Source organism: Spermophilus citellus, assembly GCF_964194105.1.
Source record: "Spermophilus citellus genome assembly, chromosome: 10".
Classification (NCBI taxonomy): domain Eukaryota; kingdom Metazoa; phylum Chordata; class Mammalia; order Rodentia; family Sciuridae; genus Spermophilus; species Spermophilus citellus.
The window spans coordinates 46556510-46573117 of record NC_138197.1 but is presented as its reverse complement, the minus strand read 5'-3'; the positions used below and the strand labels follow the sequence as shown (position 1 = coordinate 46573117).

General features: G+C 36.1%; 1 protein-coding gene across 1 annotated transcript in view; it reads right to left on the bottom strand.

Moving 5' to 3' along the window:
* The window catches only part of SLCO1C1 (solute carrier organic anion transporter family member 1C1), a gene marked incomplete at its 3' end in the record, with an annotated part of 51388 nt that extends 43693 nt beyond the window's left edge, over positions 1 to 7695 (bottom strand). Inside the window, exons 1-3 of the mRNA XM_081311906.1 lie at positions 7592 to 7695; positions 3193 to 3346; positions 1864 to 2005 (exon numbers count right to left, since the gene is read on the bottom strand). Coding sequence (XP_081168032.1) covers positions 1864 to 2005; positions 3193 to 3321 — 271 coding nt within the window. The 5' untranslated portion in view covers positions 3322 to 3346; positions 7592 to 7695. The remainder of the gene's footprint in view (positions 1 to 1863; positions 2006 to 3192; positions 3347 to 7591) is intronic.
* Positions 7696 to 16608: the final 8913 nt, after the last annotated feature.

The window sequence follows — 16608 nt, the reverse complement described above, 5'->3', positions numbered from 1 at the left end:
ACCCTAAGATACCATCTCACTCCAGTAAGATTGGCAGCCATTAAGAAGTCCAACAACAACAAGTGCTGGCGAGGATGCGGGGAAATGGGTACACTTGTTCATTGTTGGTGGGACTGCAAAATGGTGCAGCCAATTTGGAAAGCAGTATGGAGAGTTCTTGGAAAGCTGGGAATGGAACCACCATTTGAACGAGCTATTCCCCTTCTTGGTCTATTCCCTAAAGACCTAACAAGAGCATGCTACAGGGACACTGCTATATCGATGTTCATAGCAGCACAATTCACGATAGCAAGATTGTGGAACCAACCTAGAAGCCCTTCAATAGATGAATGGATTAAAAAATGTGGCATTTATACACAATGGAGTATTACTCTGCAATAAGAAATGACAAAATCATAGAATTTGGAGGGAAATGGATGGCATTAGAGCAGATTATGCTAAGGGAAGCTAGCCAATCCTTAAAAAACAAATGTCAAATGTCTTCTTTGATATAAGGGGAGTAACCAAGGACAGGGTAGAGACGAAGAGCTGGAGAAGAATAACATTAAACAGGGATGATAGGCGGGAGGGAAAGTGAGAGTTAAGGGAAATTGCATGGAATTGGAAGGTGAGCCTCAGGGTTATACACAATTACATATAAGAGGAAAGGAGGAGTAGGAGAAAAATTATATAAGTGGAAGAAACGATTTATAGTAGAGGGAATGGAGAGAGAGAAGGGGAGGGGAGGGGAGGGGAGGGGTGAGGGGACAGTGGAGAATGGGATAGACAGCAGAATACATCAGTCACTAGAAAGGCAATTTGTAAATCAATGGAAATGTAACTGATGTGACACAGCAATCTGTATACGGGGTAAAAATGGGAGTTCATAACCCACTTGAATCAATCTGTGAAATATGGTATATTAAGAACTATGTAATGTTTTGAACAACCAACAATAAAATAAAAAAAAATGCCTGCCAAAGAATGAATAGATAAAGAACACACACACACACACACACACACACACACACACACACAGAGAGAGAGAGAGAGAGAGAGAGAGAGAGAGAATGAAATTCTACTCAGCCAAAAAGAAAAAAAAATGTACTTAAAGTATAGAGAACAATTTAAAATAAAGAATCAATATCTGGAAACATTACCAAGTTATGATACAAAAAAACCTATAATTGTTTTTGGCCAATTCTGTCATTTTTAGGAAAAAATCTTTGTTACAAAAAAATACTTCACTTGGGGAGAAATTAGATGGTAATGCCAGGAGATATCCAAGAATAAAGGACATTGTTGTACAAAATGGAATGATTGAGAGCTGGAGTTTGGGAGTGAGTCCAGAATCCTGGAAGGAAGGAATGTAGAACGAGGCAAGAGAAGCAAATTGGGATTATGGTCAGGAAACTAACTTGTCTGGAAATCCATGGATTGCAAATAACTAGAACAAACCTGTGATATTTGAGATAAAGGTGTTCAATGGAAACAGTAGAACTTTAAGCCATTTTAAAGCACATCAACCAATACAGAAGTTTCACTCTTAGAATAATCTAGAAGAATTAACAGTAATTTGCTTTCCTATAACTCAAAATACCAATCAATTTCTCACCCTCTTCTCTAGGAAAGTCTTTCAATTTGACTGGAGACTCTAAATTGTATGAGTCATACAATAATGAATACCTAGGGTAGGAAATGCATTGCTAGGTGCTCTGAGAGAGCAAATTGCCTTTACTGTAGCATAAGGTTATGGCAAATTCTGTCCAAACAAGATTTTACAGGTCAGATCACAGCAGACAACAGAATGGAGAGAGGAAAGTCACCTAGCCATAAGAATACCTCGGGCTTAAAGGTAAAAGTTAGGGCATTTGCAATACCTACCAATTTCAAAGCTACCATCAATTACTCCAACTAGTGAGGAAGGGATATCAAACCTCCTCTCTATCTGAGTGATGGTGCTCTTCAGATAGCCTTCTGCCAATGCTTTGGCAAAGTAAACAAAAGACAAGGCACCCAAGAATACCTGAAAAATAAAACAGATTACAGTCTGACTGTAGCTTGACACAGATTGGAAAATTTACTAAGCAAACATACAAGAACACAAACTAAGAGCAACATATAACATTAAGTTTATTATTGAAGATTTAATTCAACCACTGTTATAGGCTTCATTCAACTCCAAGCTCATGCAGATTTCAAAAATAAGTTCAAATTTTCTTGGAATTTGAAATGTATGCTGATTTCATTCAAAATAAATATGTTGAATACCATTTCTTCCTATCTTTCTCCCTTCTCCAAAGGATGTTTTACAGGAGTCTAGCTTTGAAAAGAAGATCAATATATATGAAGCAAAGAGAGGAAGGAGTCATTGATGAGTCACAAATGAAAATCATAAACCAAACAGCTGGCATCTTGTCACAAGTCTAACACTCATAATTCTGTATTTCTCAGTGATTGTGCTATATCAGCAAGGACACAGTATACTGAAAAAAAGGAACTAACAGCCCTCATGTTTAAGTTCATGTGTGTTAAATTTGTACTCAACAAGCTTCTTAATGGCAAACGTTTCTTGGTATCTGGTTTATGTATTTTGCTAGACAGGTGTGTGGTGCAATATCCATCTGCATCTAGATTAGCATTAATGTGAAAAAATGTAAGTATTTGCTAAGTGAATATTTGGTATAAAGATAAGAGGTTTGGGCTGGGGTTGTGGCTCAGCACCACATAAAAATAAATAAGTAAATAAAATAAAGGTATCGTGTCCGTCTACAACTAAAAAAAAAATTTAAAAAAGATGAGAGGTTTGAGTCATACAGAGTTCCATTTAAAAAAGCAACACTGTCCCTTACTGTATAGCAATGAAAGTCAAAAGTCTTTTATAAAATGGAAATAATATGGGTGATTCATAGATTAAATATCATACCTGTGCTTACTTAGTAAAATATCTGGTACATGGTAAAAATTCAATAATTATTATTTTCTAATATTTCTCCCCTTTTCTGTACATTCAAAAAATCCCAAGAAACTAATTTAACCTACATGGTTAGGAAATGATTGTTCCCATGGCCAGGCAAGGTGTGGTTTTATTAAGCTGCATAGAAAAATCTTATTTTTAAAAGGGAAGCAGTTTTCACTTCTAAATTATTATACAGAAGATAGTTGAATAGAAAGCCAAGAGCATAACCTCCACCCAATCCTTCATTACTCTACCTTTAGTTCACCACAGCAGGGCTGTTTTCCCTTTGCAGAGGGATATTCCATTTTAAAGGAAGGCCTTCCAACAGGTTGCACTGAATTTTTGCAGAACAACTGGATATTTTCTTTGGATGAAGTGTCCATTATGAAATTGCTTCTCGACTCTAACCTGTCAAAGTTGATTTTAAAAGTTAAGCAAATAATTCAAATCTACACAATTTATTATATCATATTTTATTTCACTTCTATAGACATCATTTATGGAAGACATCTTTTGTAACCATAGTAAATTGGCAAATTCTTTCAATTAAAATCAAACAGGATATTTGATTAACTAATCCTGCTATTGGGACATTGTTGCCAGCATTCTTTCTCAATCCTACTGGTTTAAGCCTCATTATAGCAAAGAATAAATTTAAATGTTGCCTTTGGAATAAATAAAGAGGCACAGTTTTGCTAACTTTGTGGTCTTGCCAGATTAAACTAGGAGCAAGCAGGAAAGGAAGAAGAGGAATTCAACCATTTGAATGTTGATTCACTTGCACTGATCTTAAAGCCTTCACATCTACCTTCTTATCAGAATGAGTAGAAGAGGTTGATACCCACCTTAGGTCCCTAAAGTACCTTGTAATTCCTGTAGGGCCAAATTAAGGCTTAAAGTATTGCAAAAGCATTAAGAGGTCAAATTTGTGTATCATTTTAGTTTGACAAAGTAGGAAGAAGAATTATCTATGACTGAGGCTTGGATTTGACTCAGAAGAAAGTATAGTCTTGGGTCTGCCTTACAGTAAGAAAGATGGCCTCCCTTCCCATGCTTAATTTTCTTTCTTTTTTTTAAAATAAAAATACAATGTTTATTTCTAATTTTACAAAAATATACACCATAGTAAAGACTTTCTATAAATGAACCAAATTTAAAACATACTTTAGTATGATTTTTTAAAAAGTTTATTTTACCAATAAACTTGTGATAACTCATATTGGGGGCTGTGCTTACTTTTCTATACTCCCTTGCTCTTTTTGTCCTGATCAAACCCTTGATAGCATCCCATTCTCTGAACCTATTTCTCTCTCTTCATATCAATATTTGCACATCCCGTGGCCTCACTTCTTTAGGATTCTGCATGACTCCGTGCATGCCTGATAAGCTAATTTATATCAAAGGATTAAAAAAATAAACTACCCCCTGGATCTCCCTAAAGATTATTAGGTAACACAATTCCATATTAAGAGATCCTCCATATATGTTACACTAACAAAAGAAATGACAATTGGAGTAAAAGTTCATGTATTGTGGTGGAAACTGAGGTTTGTTCTGAGTGTTGTATGGGGATCTTGACTTTATGTAATGCTTAGTCTATGTTTATTAAACCTTCATTGTTTGAAAAAAATCAAGTAATAGTATTATCAATAATTTATTTGGAAATATGAAGTTAATATCAGAAAACCTAAGGCATTCAAAAGTTAAGAGGATTTGTCTGGGGAGGGGAAAGAGGGTGAGGCAAGTGTTTGGTTTTCAAAAAATATTGTTGTATTTATAGATTACATTATATAAAAACATTTATAACTTGAAATTTCAAAAAATGTACAAGGGGAAGAAAAACGAAACAAAAATATTGCAAACCCAAAAAACAAAAAACAAAACCCAAACAAACTAAACAGAATTGATATTGATAATGCTAACTGAGATCAAAAGATGACACAAGAATAAAAACACGATGGGTAGGAGCATAAAACAAAAGTTATGTACAGGATACAAAAATAATTGTAAAATGTTGACAAAATGGATAACTTTCTAGCAAATACCAATTATCTATATTGACACAGAGCATAAGAGAAAAATAACCAAGAAAGACATTGACAAAAATAAATTGAAATTATGCCCTAAACAAAGATACCAAGATATATCTTGGTATATATGATACAACATACATAATAGTATATATTGATATAACAGGAGTGCTTTATCAATCACTATCCTTCAAAGGACGATAGTAGAAAATGGAACCAGAGTATTGTTGTTTCCATTCATTGACAAAACTAAAATTATATTGAAAATTAGATCTCATAAAGACAGCCTAAAAAGAAATGCTTCAGGAAAGCCCATGAACTATAAAATCTCAAATACAATGCTAGCAAATATAGGTGAATAAACTAATATTTTACAGCTAGGAATATTCTAAAACCTTAAATAATTGATGAAGACTAGAAAATTTATTCACCTATTAAAATTAAAACAGTAAAATATTAGTTGATGCAAAAATATCAGGTAGTAAGATTCAAACCATTCCTGATTTTTTAAAAATAGCAATTTTTTTCTACCAGTACCTGATATGAGCAGGTACTTCATATACACTGAGTTAGGAAGATTATTTTTCCAGAACAATGTTTTTCCAGAACAATTAAAAGGGGAGACACAGAAAACAAACAAAAAGGGGGTGGGAGGTTGCAAAACACTGAGTTATACAATGCTAAATATGTTCCTTCACTACAAAACTAATGAGTGCCCTCGACTGAATTCCTAGAAAGACCCATTGCTTACAGTGAAAAATTGAATGATCAAATAACCCAAGAATAAGTCCAATAAAGTCCAATACCTTCATGCAATGAAATGCTTTGAAGCCATTGGAAACTAATATAAAGAAGTAATGATAGGCATGTAGATCTAGGGTAATTCAGAGCAAGATTTAAAAATACATTGTACAAAACAGTGTATATAAAAATTATTTAGTAAAATAAATAAATATTCACACATGTATATAAATAGAAACAAAGCTTCAAAACACACTGGTTGGTGATATTACAAATAATTTTTAAAAGTGTTTTGTGTATATCTTCTAATTTTTCTTCAATAAACATGTACTATTATATGAAAAATATTTTAAGATATTAAAATGTAAAAATATCACCAGGTAAAAAAGACATAATCCAGAAAATTTTTAAATACTAAATTGTAAATCTACAGCTTAAGTTGTAATATTTCTCCAAGAATTACACTATATAATTCATATTGGCTTATTATTTTAGGGGTTAATATCTCATATGATTTCCCATCAGCCATAATATTAAAGCCAGTGACAAGAAAATTCAAATAACAAATATTTAACACTACAATCTACTAACACTCAAATTGAATCTATCCTTAAAGATCCAAAGGATTAATTTTAATATGCTAATGCTAATGAGAAGAAAGTTGAAAATAATATGTAAAAACTTGAGACACTAAGTACATTGTCTCTTTTAGATTTGGAGGTATTAATATAAAAATTGTTTTAACTGGAATCTAGAAGTGATAGCAGAAGGGAACTATCTACAGTGATCATAGTTAAGGTAGTAGAGCATAATAATACCTAGCTTAAAATATTGACACTGCAGAGTTTTGCTGAAAATGCAATTTCATCTTGATGGCTAATCTGCAAATCACTGCAAATGCAGTCTGTTCTAAGGAGGCTACAGTTTGTGAGCATGGAGATTTCCAGCCATTGAAAACAGAGGGAAAGAAGCTCAATGATATGAATGGAACTATCCTCAGCACACAGAATAACTTTCTTCAATAGTCTTTGCAGAAAGAGAGTTAGAGGACACGGTTAACAAGCAGGATTTACGTCTGGCAAAAGCTTAATTGATCATTTGAATAGATTGTGGGGAAAGACATATGGCAAAGTTTTCATGTGGTACCCTGGGATGTGGAAGCAAAAGTTAAACTAGCCAACCAGTTTTTCTTTCATTTTAGGCTGAAAAAAACCTGAACTCTCTGTTTCCATGGGCTTATAAATTTAGTCCTCTGGTCTTTAGATTTAGAGGCAGGTGTCTGAGAGATGTTGCAGTTGAATCACACAGATGCACTTGACCCCTGTGGTCTGAAATGATGACTAAGACACTCTCCAGCAGGCAGTCTCCAAGGACTCCAGAGAAAGTCAGAAAGGCAGTAACCTCCTTACCATCTTGCATGAGGAAAACCTAGGTACCAGCTTGGTTTCTGAACTTTGGGATCCCACCTTCAAAAGGAGTGAGTGTTGTTTAGAAGGCTCATTCTTTCCCCAGCCTTAAAAATAACTATTTATGTCAGATTTAATAAGTACTATATTTATGCCAGGTGATATATGTACTTTTTGTAATCCTTAGAACAATCCCCCAAAGATTAGCATTATAAGCCCATTTGGAAGGTGATATGGATCAGAGTAGTTAAGTGGCTGATCCAAAGCTACCCAACTATGAGCAGCAGAGTCAAAATTTGAACCCAGATTTGGGCTTATCTGACTTCTTCAACCAGTCTCCTCTCCTATTTCCACCATCAACTCTCATTGAAGAGCTTTGGAACCCATGAGTAATGCAGAATTCAAGGGTTTATGGACTTCTTTCCTGTGAGAATCAGTGGTAAGGTCACAAAATTCAAAAGAGAACCAGATCTTACCTGGAGGTGGAGATGCAAGACAGCCAGTTCCTCTCACGTGTGCGGCTAGACCACACGCCACAGGCTGAAAGAGGAAACCCAGGTGAATTCCACAGCAACCGTGTGAGCAGTGCTGCCAGGTCAGGAGAGCCTGGGTGGACACAGAGCAGATTAAGGGAAATAAAAGATGAAGGTTCTGGTCTCACCCCTGAGCAATCTCTTCTCTTTCGTCTTTCCAACTGGCCTCTTTTTTCTGGCAGTCTGCAGAGAATTGGCCACGCTGGCAAGGCCACTGACGTGCATCTCAGCTCCCGGGGCACAGAAAGAGCTGAAGCCTTTGAGCCATTTCTTTGCAATTTGCTGCAAGTTTAAGGCCACACGTGATAAAGCTTTCTTTATGGGAGAGAGTGAAAAAAAAGAAAAGACCACTTGTGATCTTTCTTGCTGATTCCCAGAAAACACAACACTGCAGGGGGCAGAGGGTAAGGGAACAGAAGCCAGAGGAGGGACGGAAGTTTGTAACAAAGATCCCTCCTTCTCCTTCCAAAAAGTTTTTAAGCCAGCCATTCCTTAGGGACATCACTGGGATCCTTGTGTTTTGTTTGTTTGTTTCTTTGTTGTTTGTTTTGTTTACTTAAAAAAGCTCTTGGGCAAAGTTGCTGCATGGTTTCCTTTCCCATTGGGATTCTAGAATCTGCAGGGACCATATATTAGGTCAGGATCAAAGCTCTCCAGAAAGAGTTAATTCTCAGAGAGACAGGATCAGTTGTTCACATCCACAATTTCTCTGAGTCTTGAAAATAGAAAAAAAAATTTCTTTGAATTTTTTTGGCATTCAATTGCTTATTATATCCAATTCTAAAGAAAGAGAACTCCTTGCACTGAGAGATTGTATAATTCTAATCCATTCCTTTCCAGGAGAACAATTTTAGAGGATTTTGAGCAGTATTAATTGGCATTTGGTTTCTGTCAATAAATGAATTTGCTACCCAAATCAACCAAGACTCATTCAGTTCTTAAATTAATGTGACTCTGGTTGGTCAGTTAATTTTACTGACTTTCAACTTCTTCTTCTGTGAAGCAAAATTTTTGTTCTTTTAAAATAACATTTACAGGGTTGCCTTAAGGATCAAATTACACTATGTATTTAAAAATACATTTCAAATAACCAAGCACTAAATGACCAGAAGGTATCACTATCACATATATAATTTCAGTTCACACAATGTTCTGGATGACTAATCAATATTAATCATCAGCCAGGCATGGTGAGCCACACCTGTAGTTCCAGTCACTGGGTACTCTGAGTCAGGAGGCTGGCCTTTCACAAGTTCAAGGCTAGCCTTTGTTACCTAGTAAGATCCTGTATCAAAAAATTTTTAAAAGGCAGGACTGGGGATGTAGCTTAGTAGTAGAATGCCTCTGAGTTTAATTCCCAGAACTAATATAAAATAGTAAATAAATAAATATGTGTGTTGTATGTATAAATACATAAATATATGTGTAAATACATATGTATTTATGTAAATCATTAATATTTTCTATATTTGTTTAACTACAAAAGAATTAAAGAAGAGGCAAAGAAAGTGGGAATTATCTTAAACCTTACAACAAAGCAGGGATATATCCAGACTCTGCAAAACCAAGTATTTTTTAGCAATCAAACCAGATTTTGCCATCAGCAATAGTGAGTAAACATCTTAATAAGTATTAGACTTTTCAGTGTCTATAGGTGTGATAGATTAAAGGAGGTATATAATACCTACAGGTTGAAAGTACAAAGAACTTATTTTTGCGCACCAAGAAATGTAATTCTTCCCTGTGAAAATAATTTGCTGTATTAGCAACTTATTCAACTTTACTCTCTAACATGATTTCTTTTCTTCTACAGCCCACTTGTTACCACACTTGTGTGTACTGAATATTTGTTTTACTCAGCATTCAGGGCTTATTTTTTACTATTTTAAAAAAATTGTTCTAATTAATTATGCATGGCAGTGGAATGCACTTTGACACATACAAAGAGTATGATTTCTCATTATTTTGGTTGTATATAATATAAAAGTCACACCAGTTATATAATCATATATGCAACTAGGATAATAATGTCTGATTCATTCTATTATTGTTCCTACACCCATACCCCCTTCCCCTCCTTTCACTCCCCTCTGCCTAATCTAAAGTAACTATTCTTCCCTAGCCCTCCTGCCTATTGTGAATTAGCATCCACACATCAGAGAAAATATTCGGCCTTTGTTTTTTTGGGATTGGCTTGTTTCACTTGGCCTGATAATCCTTAGCTCCATCTATTTATCAGCAAATGCCATCATTTCATTCTTCTTTAAGGCTGAATAATATTCCATTGTGTATATATACCACATTTTCTTTATCTATTTATCTGTTGCAGTACACTACACCTAAGTTGGTTCCATAGTTTAGTCATTGTGAGTTGAGCTGCTATAAACATTGATGTTGTTGCATCACCATAGTATGCTGATTTTAAGTCCTTTAGGTGTAAACCGAGGACTGGGATAGCTTGGTCAAATGGTGTTTCCATTCCAAGTTTTCTGAGGAATCTCCATACTGTTTTCCATAATGGTTGCACCAATTTGCCATCCTACCAGCAACATATAATTGTACCTTTTCCCCCACAGCCTTACCAACCTTGTTGCTTGTATTCTTGATAATTGCTATTCTGACTGGAGAGAAGAAATGCAATCAATCAACAAATATATGAAAAAAAATGTTCAACATCCCTAGCAATTAGAGAAATGCTAAGATTAAGATTTCATCTCACTTCAGTCAGAGCTTCTTATATGGAGCCTTGCATTAGACTATATCCTACCTCAGCCTCTCATTCCCACTTTCATACTTTGGACCAGGGACAAGGGATCTTTTTCTCTTTTACAGACTTGTTCTATAAATCTCTATCACAGCCACTCAGCTCTGCCATACATAAGTGAGTTTCCTAGAGACCTAATGACAAAATACCACCAAGTAGGTGGCTTACAACAACAGAACTATGCTGTGTCACACTTCTGGAGGCCAAAATCAAGGTATAGGCAGAACCATGCTCCCTCTAAAACCTGGATGGAAGAATCCTTCTTTGCCTCTTCTTTTTGGTGTTGATATCTGTGGTACTGCTTGGTTGACAGATGCATCACTCAAATTTCTGCCTCCATAAACACATAGTCACCTTCTCCCGTGAGTTTAAACTTTTAGTTCTTAACAGGATGCTGCTAAGACCTATTGTACTATAAGAATGACCTCTTATTAACTTGATTACATCTGCAGAGACTCTACTTCCACATAAGGCTGCATTCACAGATACAAGGAACTACAACTTACAGGGTTTGGGGTGTCACAATTTAACCCATAACACTGACTTTCTCATTTTGATTCATACCTGAGTTGTTTCTGGCAATCAATCATTTTAATCACTTTCCTTAATTCCTGGTTCCTTTTCCTATTTGTTGTTCTTTCTTGGCAAACCTCCCTGAGGTTGAATCCAACTTTCTGTCTATTCCATGTTTGTATCTACTCTGTTAAATGGTTGGAGACCAATTCACTAATGTGCCCTTGCTTATTTTATAATTTAATATAACTAACTTCACTGGACAATAGAGGCATCATAGGCAGAATACTTTTTAATGACCTTTTTTCCCTCTTTCTTGAAAGAGTTTTTCAAAGCTTCAACCCTTTCCCTCCATCCATTATTATCTGATGGACTTGTTTAGGGAATTCTCACACAAGTCCCGTGTGGGTGAGGGAAAGCGTTCCTCTCCAGAGGGATGGGCTGGCTGAGAAATAAAAGCTAAGAAAATAGTACTATGAAATAACTACAGGACCCAGAAATATAGTTTCAGAGTGGGGGCAGCAATGGGCCAAGCTAACCAGATGGGTACATCTTCTAACAAAGATGGAGCCAGTGCTTGCTTTATTTATAGTGCTACAGATCAAAGGAGATTGGTAGGTATAAGGTCTCAGTGTGGGAGGAGTCTTGTCTGGGTGCTTGCTGCTTCATGAAAAACAAGATATAGGTGGGGGTAGAAAGGCTGTTTGGCTCTTAATGGGTAACTCCCGTCTCTGGTGTTGTGGGGACCTTCTGGCAGAGCTGGTGGGAGTTCACATGTGTCAGGCCATGTCCCCAGCAGGAGAGCTGCTGTGAGTTCTCAGATACCAGATCTTCCCACTCAATGGCTTCTGCTGATCTGGTCCACGAACATTTCATGGGTGGCTTTCCACAGGGAATTCACTGACAAAACAGAAAACAAAACAAAAAAACAGGAGAAATAACATAAGCTGCCATGGCCACATCTACTCTCTGCCTTACATGTGTATTCATAATCTGTTTTTCTCTCTGCTTCTTGAACAAAGTCTATGCTTCTAAGTCCAAGCTGGAGTCTATACTCAGATCTCGAATTCCTCTCCTCTGATTCTTTCTCCAACAACTCCCTCACTCTACCACAACTATTTCATCAGTAACACCAAAGACATTCACATTGATAAATCCAGTGATCAATTCCCAAACATTTTCAAATGATCTACTTGAAAAATTGTACACTACTGACCTGCCCTTCTCTTCTGTCCACTTTTTTTTACCTGGGTTTCAGGGTACCACACTCCCCTGGTCTTTTTCTTCTACTTCAGTGGTCATTTTGGACTTCATTGCTTGGAATAGCTCACAATTCAATCCTTGGGATATCTTCTTTGCTCTATGAACACTTATTCCCTTACGACCTTGTTCAGTCTCGTGGCTTTAAATATCAACTATAGAAGTAGATCAGTGAGGTTAAGGAAAGCTTTGCAGTCCCAAATTTGAATTAAGCAGTTTTTAGTCTGAAAAACAAACCCACATATGTATATGTGCAAACACTTTCTCTCTTTCTCTCTCTCTCTTTCTCTCTCTCTCTCTCTCTCTCTCTCTCTCACACACACACACACACACACACACACACACACACACACACGTGTGCCCATGCCTCCATCTCTCTCCATTGAAAAGATCTAGAAACAGTGACTAACTAATTAGCATTTAATTGGGGTCTATAAAAAAAACCACAAAGGAACCCTAACTCCTTGACATTGACTGATCCCAGGTCTAGGGTTATAAGATGAGTCTGGATCATCTTGTCCTAGAAGATCTTGAAGACTAGATTGTGCCAATAGAACTTAGGATCCACTTGAACAAGCTTCTGCTAGCCAAACAAAGGAAAACCTGAGAATGAAAAAAGAATAATAATTGCAATGGTTGAAACACATAAAATTTTTAAATTCATGAATTTGGAATAGCACCTTAAAAACATCATATGTTCACCTTTGTGTGACTCTAAATAACATTTAATACATTTAAAATTGTTGGTACACAGGGGAAAAGTGTGCATTTGTACAGCCTTTCCTATTCCATGTGTTTATTAGTTATTAAAATGGAAAAATTCCTATGTAAGTAATACAAAAATAAAAAGGGATGAAGAAATTAGAATGTCACACATTTCAAACCTAATGAATTCCTAACAATTTAATGAATCTAGATAATGATCATCATCAACCAATAATATCACACACACATAAGAAACAGCCATTTTGAACATCTGGATGGAACTTACAAGCTTGAATCATCACCCTTGAAAGAGTCTTCTTTCTTATTCTCAAACACAAATCTTATCTAGCCACAGACTGGGTCTAAATAAGGAGAGGAGGAAGAAGAATATGAAAAAAACACAATCAGCAAAATCTAAAGCGGGGGATGTCATTGGGACAGCCAATGAAGTTTTATTTTGTTTTGTTTTTTTCCCAACCAAGAAGTGCAAGGCAGGGGTTAGGGGGACTTGGGGAATAAATTGTATATTACTATTTAAGAAATGAATCAACTAATTATAATGTATGTTTGTATCCCTATTCAAAAGTAAATACTCTATAACAAGAAGATTCCATAATCTTCTTGAAAGATTTATAAACTCAAAAATGTGAAGACTGTGTGAATATTAGCTATTTGGGGGAATTAAAGATAAATACTTTTTATTTAAACAAAACATTTATAAGTAAAAAGGTATATTGCATAGGATATCTTTGAATTTGGAGGAGAAGAGCTAAATGTTTGGGGTTATAGATAGAACAGATTATTCAAATATCAGTTGTTGGAGCTGAGTAACAGGTACATAGTGGTCACTATACTATTTACCACTTTTAATATATCTAAAAATTCTCATAATTGAGTTTTAAATAAGTAGTAGAAAAGTAGGTAGATACATAAAAATGTTCAAGGATGAATTTCGATCCATTTCTATAATTGGCTAAAAATTAAAAGTGATAGAACTTCTGTTTTCCATATTTTCTTTGTCCTCGGTACATCACTTGGTTGAGGTTTTTTTTTTTTTTTTTTTTTTTTTTTTTTTTTAATGGTGCAATGATCCAAAATCTCATCCTTCAGGTCAAATTCCTTAGTGTTCCTGTTTGTATTGGGTGGATTTAGTTTCTTATTTCATTTACTATTCAATGTCGAAGGCTCCACAGAGAATTTTCTCTGTTACAAACAAAGTCTTTCTGGCCAAGATTTTATACCAGAAATCATATTTCAGCTTGATAAATTGGGATAAATCTTTTTTTTTCCTCTCCTGATGGTTCAGTAATATGAGAGGACACAATGACCCAAGAGGTTTCAATTCCAGGGCAATGGGACCAGTGTATACTATGGTAAAATCACCTCTCACTTGGCAACGATTTCCTCTAAATAAGCAAAGCCGAGTTTCAGAGATAGGGAACAAAATAAGTTGGTTAGTAGCTAAAATAGTAAGGGAAATCATTCCTATTCCCACCCCTTAATCCCATTACCCACATATTCTGGCCATGGGACAAATAGCAACCTATGTTGGTGGATGGTGAAGAGCCTATATTGTATCAGATCAGATCAGGCCCCAGTTTCACAGGGGTTATAGTGAGTATACAGACTCAATTTTCAAAGGCTTGTTACAAACTCTTTAAATGGAGTACTCTGCTTTTCCCATTGCCAGTGCTGGCTTTTGTACTTGGACTGCTACCTTCATGCTGGGCATGAGGAAATGATTATGTGGCCCTTATTCTTTCTATATCTTTATTGTATTCTTCATTCTTTTCTTGATTTGTGGAAGATAAAATCATAGCTTCCAAAGATATTCATATCCTAGTTCATAGGAACTATAAATAAATTAAGTTACATTTCTAGACAGATTTTCATGTTAATTCAGGTTACAAACCTAAGGAGAACCTCCCAGATTATTAGGGCCCCCAAATAATCACATGAACCCTTCAAAGCAGCAGGAAGCAGAAAGGATACCTTGGAAGAGAAAGTCTGAAAAGGAAAGGACACCTGGGCTTTGCTGGTGTGATGGTGAGAGGAGCAACGTCAGAGGGAAGGCTGGTGGCTTTAAGGAGTTGTGCGAGGTTCCCAGTGACAGCCAGCCAGAACAAAGGAACACATTTCTATAGCTGCAAGGAATGGTTTTGCAAGAACCTGAATGAGCTTGGTAGTGGATTCCCGCCCTGCATCCTTGAAGATGGCTGGCAAATACCTTGCTCTTGTTCTTGTGAGAATCCCAATGCAGAGAACTCGACCAAAGTGCATCTGGGTTTCTGATGCACAAAGCTGATAAATTTGCATTAAGTCTGCAAATTTGTTGCAACTTATTATAGCAGACATAGAAAGTGAAACTATCATCTTTGTCTACATCAATATCCACAAAGACTAGAGACTAAGCCTTCAATGAATTCATCTCTGACATCTGACAGGGAAAAGCTACCCAAACTGACAGCTATTCCACCCTAAGTGCTAACGGAAGTGTGAAGCAAACTAGCTCTACCCACAACCACAACCCAGCTCTGTCTCATTCCAGTTGCCCAGAAGACTCTAGAGAGCCCGAGGAGGACAACAGGACTTTGAATCTGACAGATTTGAGTAGAAGTGGGCCTGGAGCTCCTCTTTAAGCCAGTGATGATGCCAGAAAGAAGGTTCAGGACATGAAATAGCTCCAGACAAAAATAAGCAACTGTTGCTTACATTCCTTCCAACAAGCAGAAGGTTTTCTAGTTATTTAAAACAACATTTCTAATCTTTTCATTGGTCAGGTTTTCATCCCCATATTCCAACCTCCTCCTCACATGGTGAGCAGGTGTGGGATGATCTGCTGAGCTGCATCAAGTGTGAGTTGGTGTGACCAGGACACACGAATCTGATCCCTGAAGCTTCTTATTTCAGGTAGTGGCTAGAGTCCTTGCTTTCCTTGGCCATGGATCTCAAGATCCATCAGACTTACCCAGTGTCACTCCATCTCATTCTATATAACTTATTTTCTTATTAAATATCTTGTTCCTTTTGAAGGGAGGGTAGTTTCAGGTGAGTGTTAAGGGAAATTTAAAAAGATCAGGCTTAGAGCTTGGAGTTTTATTTTTCTAGTTATGGGAAAATCAATGTGTAGATTAAAGAATGAATTCCTTGGGTAGAAATCATGGTTTGCATTTTGTTTGAGGACTACACATAAGTTCGTTGAAATTGTCTTGAGTGTTTTGAATCATTAAACTATTCTATTTTCAAAGATGCAGAACAAAAATAACTGAGTCTGTGTAATTCAAATATTCCATGTGTTGGCATCCATAATATGTAAGGAATTATAGAATTTATAGGATAAATGGCAGCACTATTTTATGGGATTCTGAAACTGAATGCCAGAAATGTGGGTATCTTGGTTTGAGGCTATTTAATTAAAGAAAAGTTGACACATGTAGCAGAAAGTTAGATTTTAATTAATGTGGCTAAGAATTTATAAGTGATAGGGAGAAGATGTTAATAAAGGAATACAAGGTTCTTGAGGGTCCTTAGAGTCTATAGGAAGGCCAATGGATGTCTCACTAGGGAGTGGATTGGGTGCTAAGCCTTGTACTTGACATGGGAGGACAACATACTTACAGAAGACCAGAGACTATAGGTTGCAAAAATAACTACATCAAACATGGTACCACAGAATTATTTTTATATTATACATTACCTTCACATTGTAACAACCACA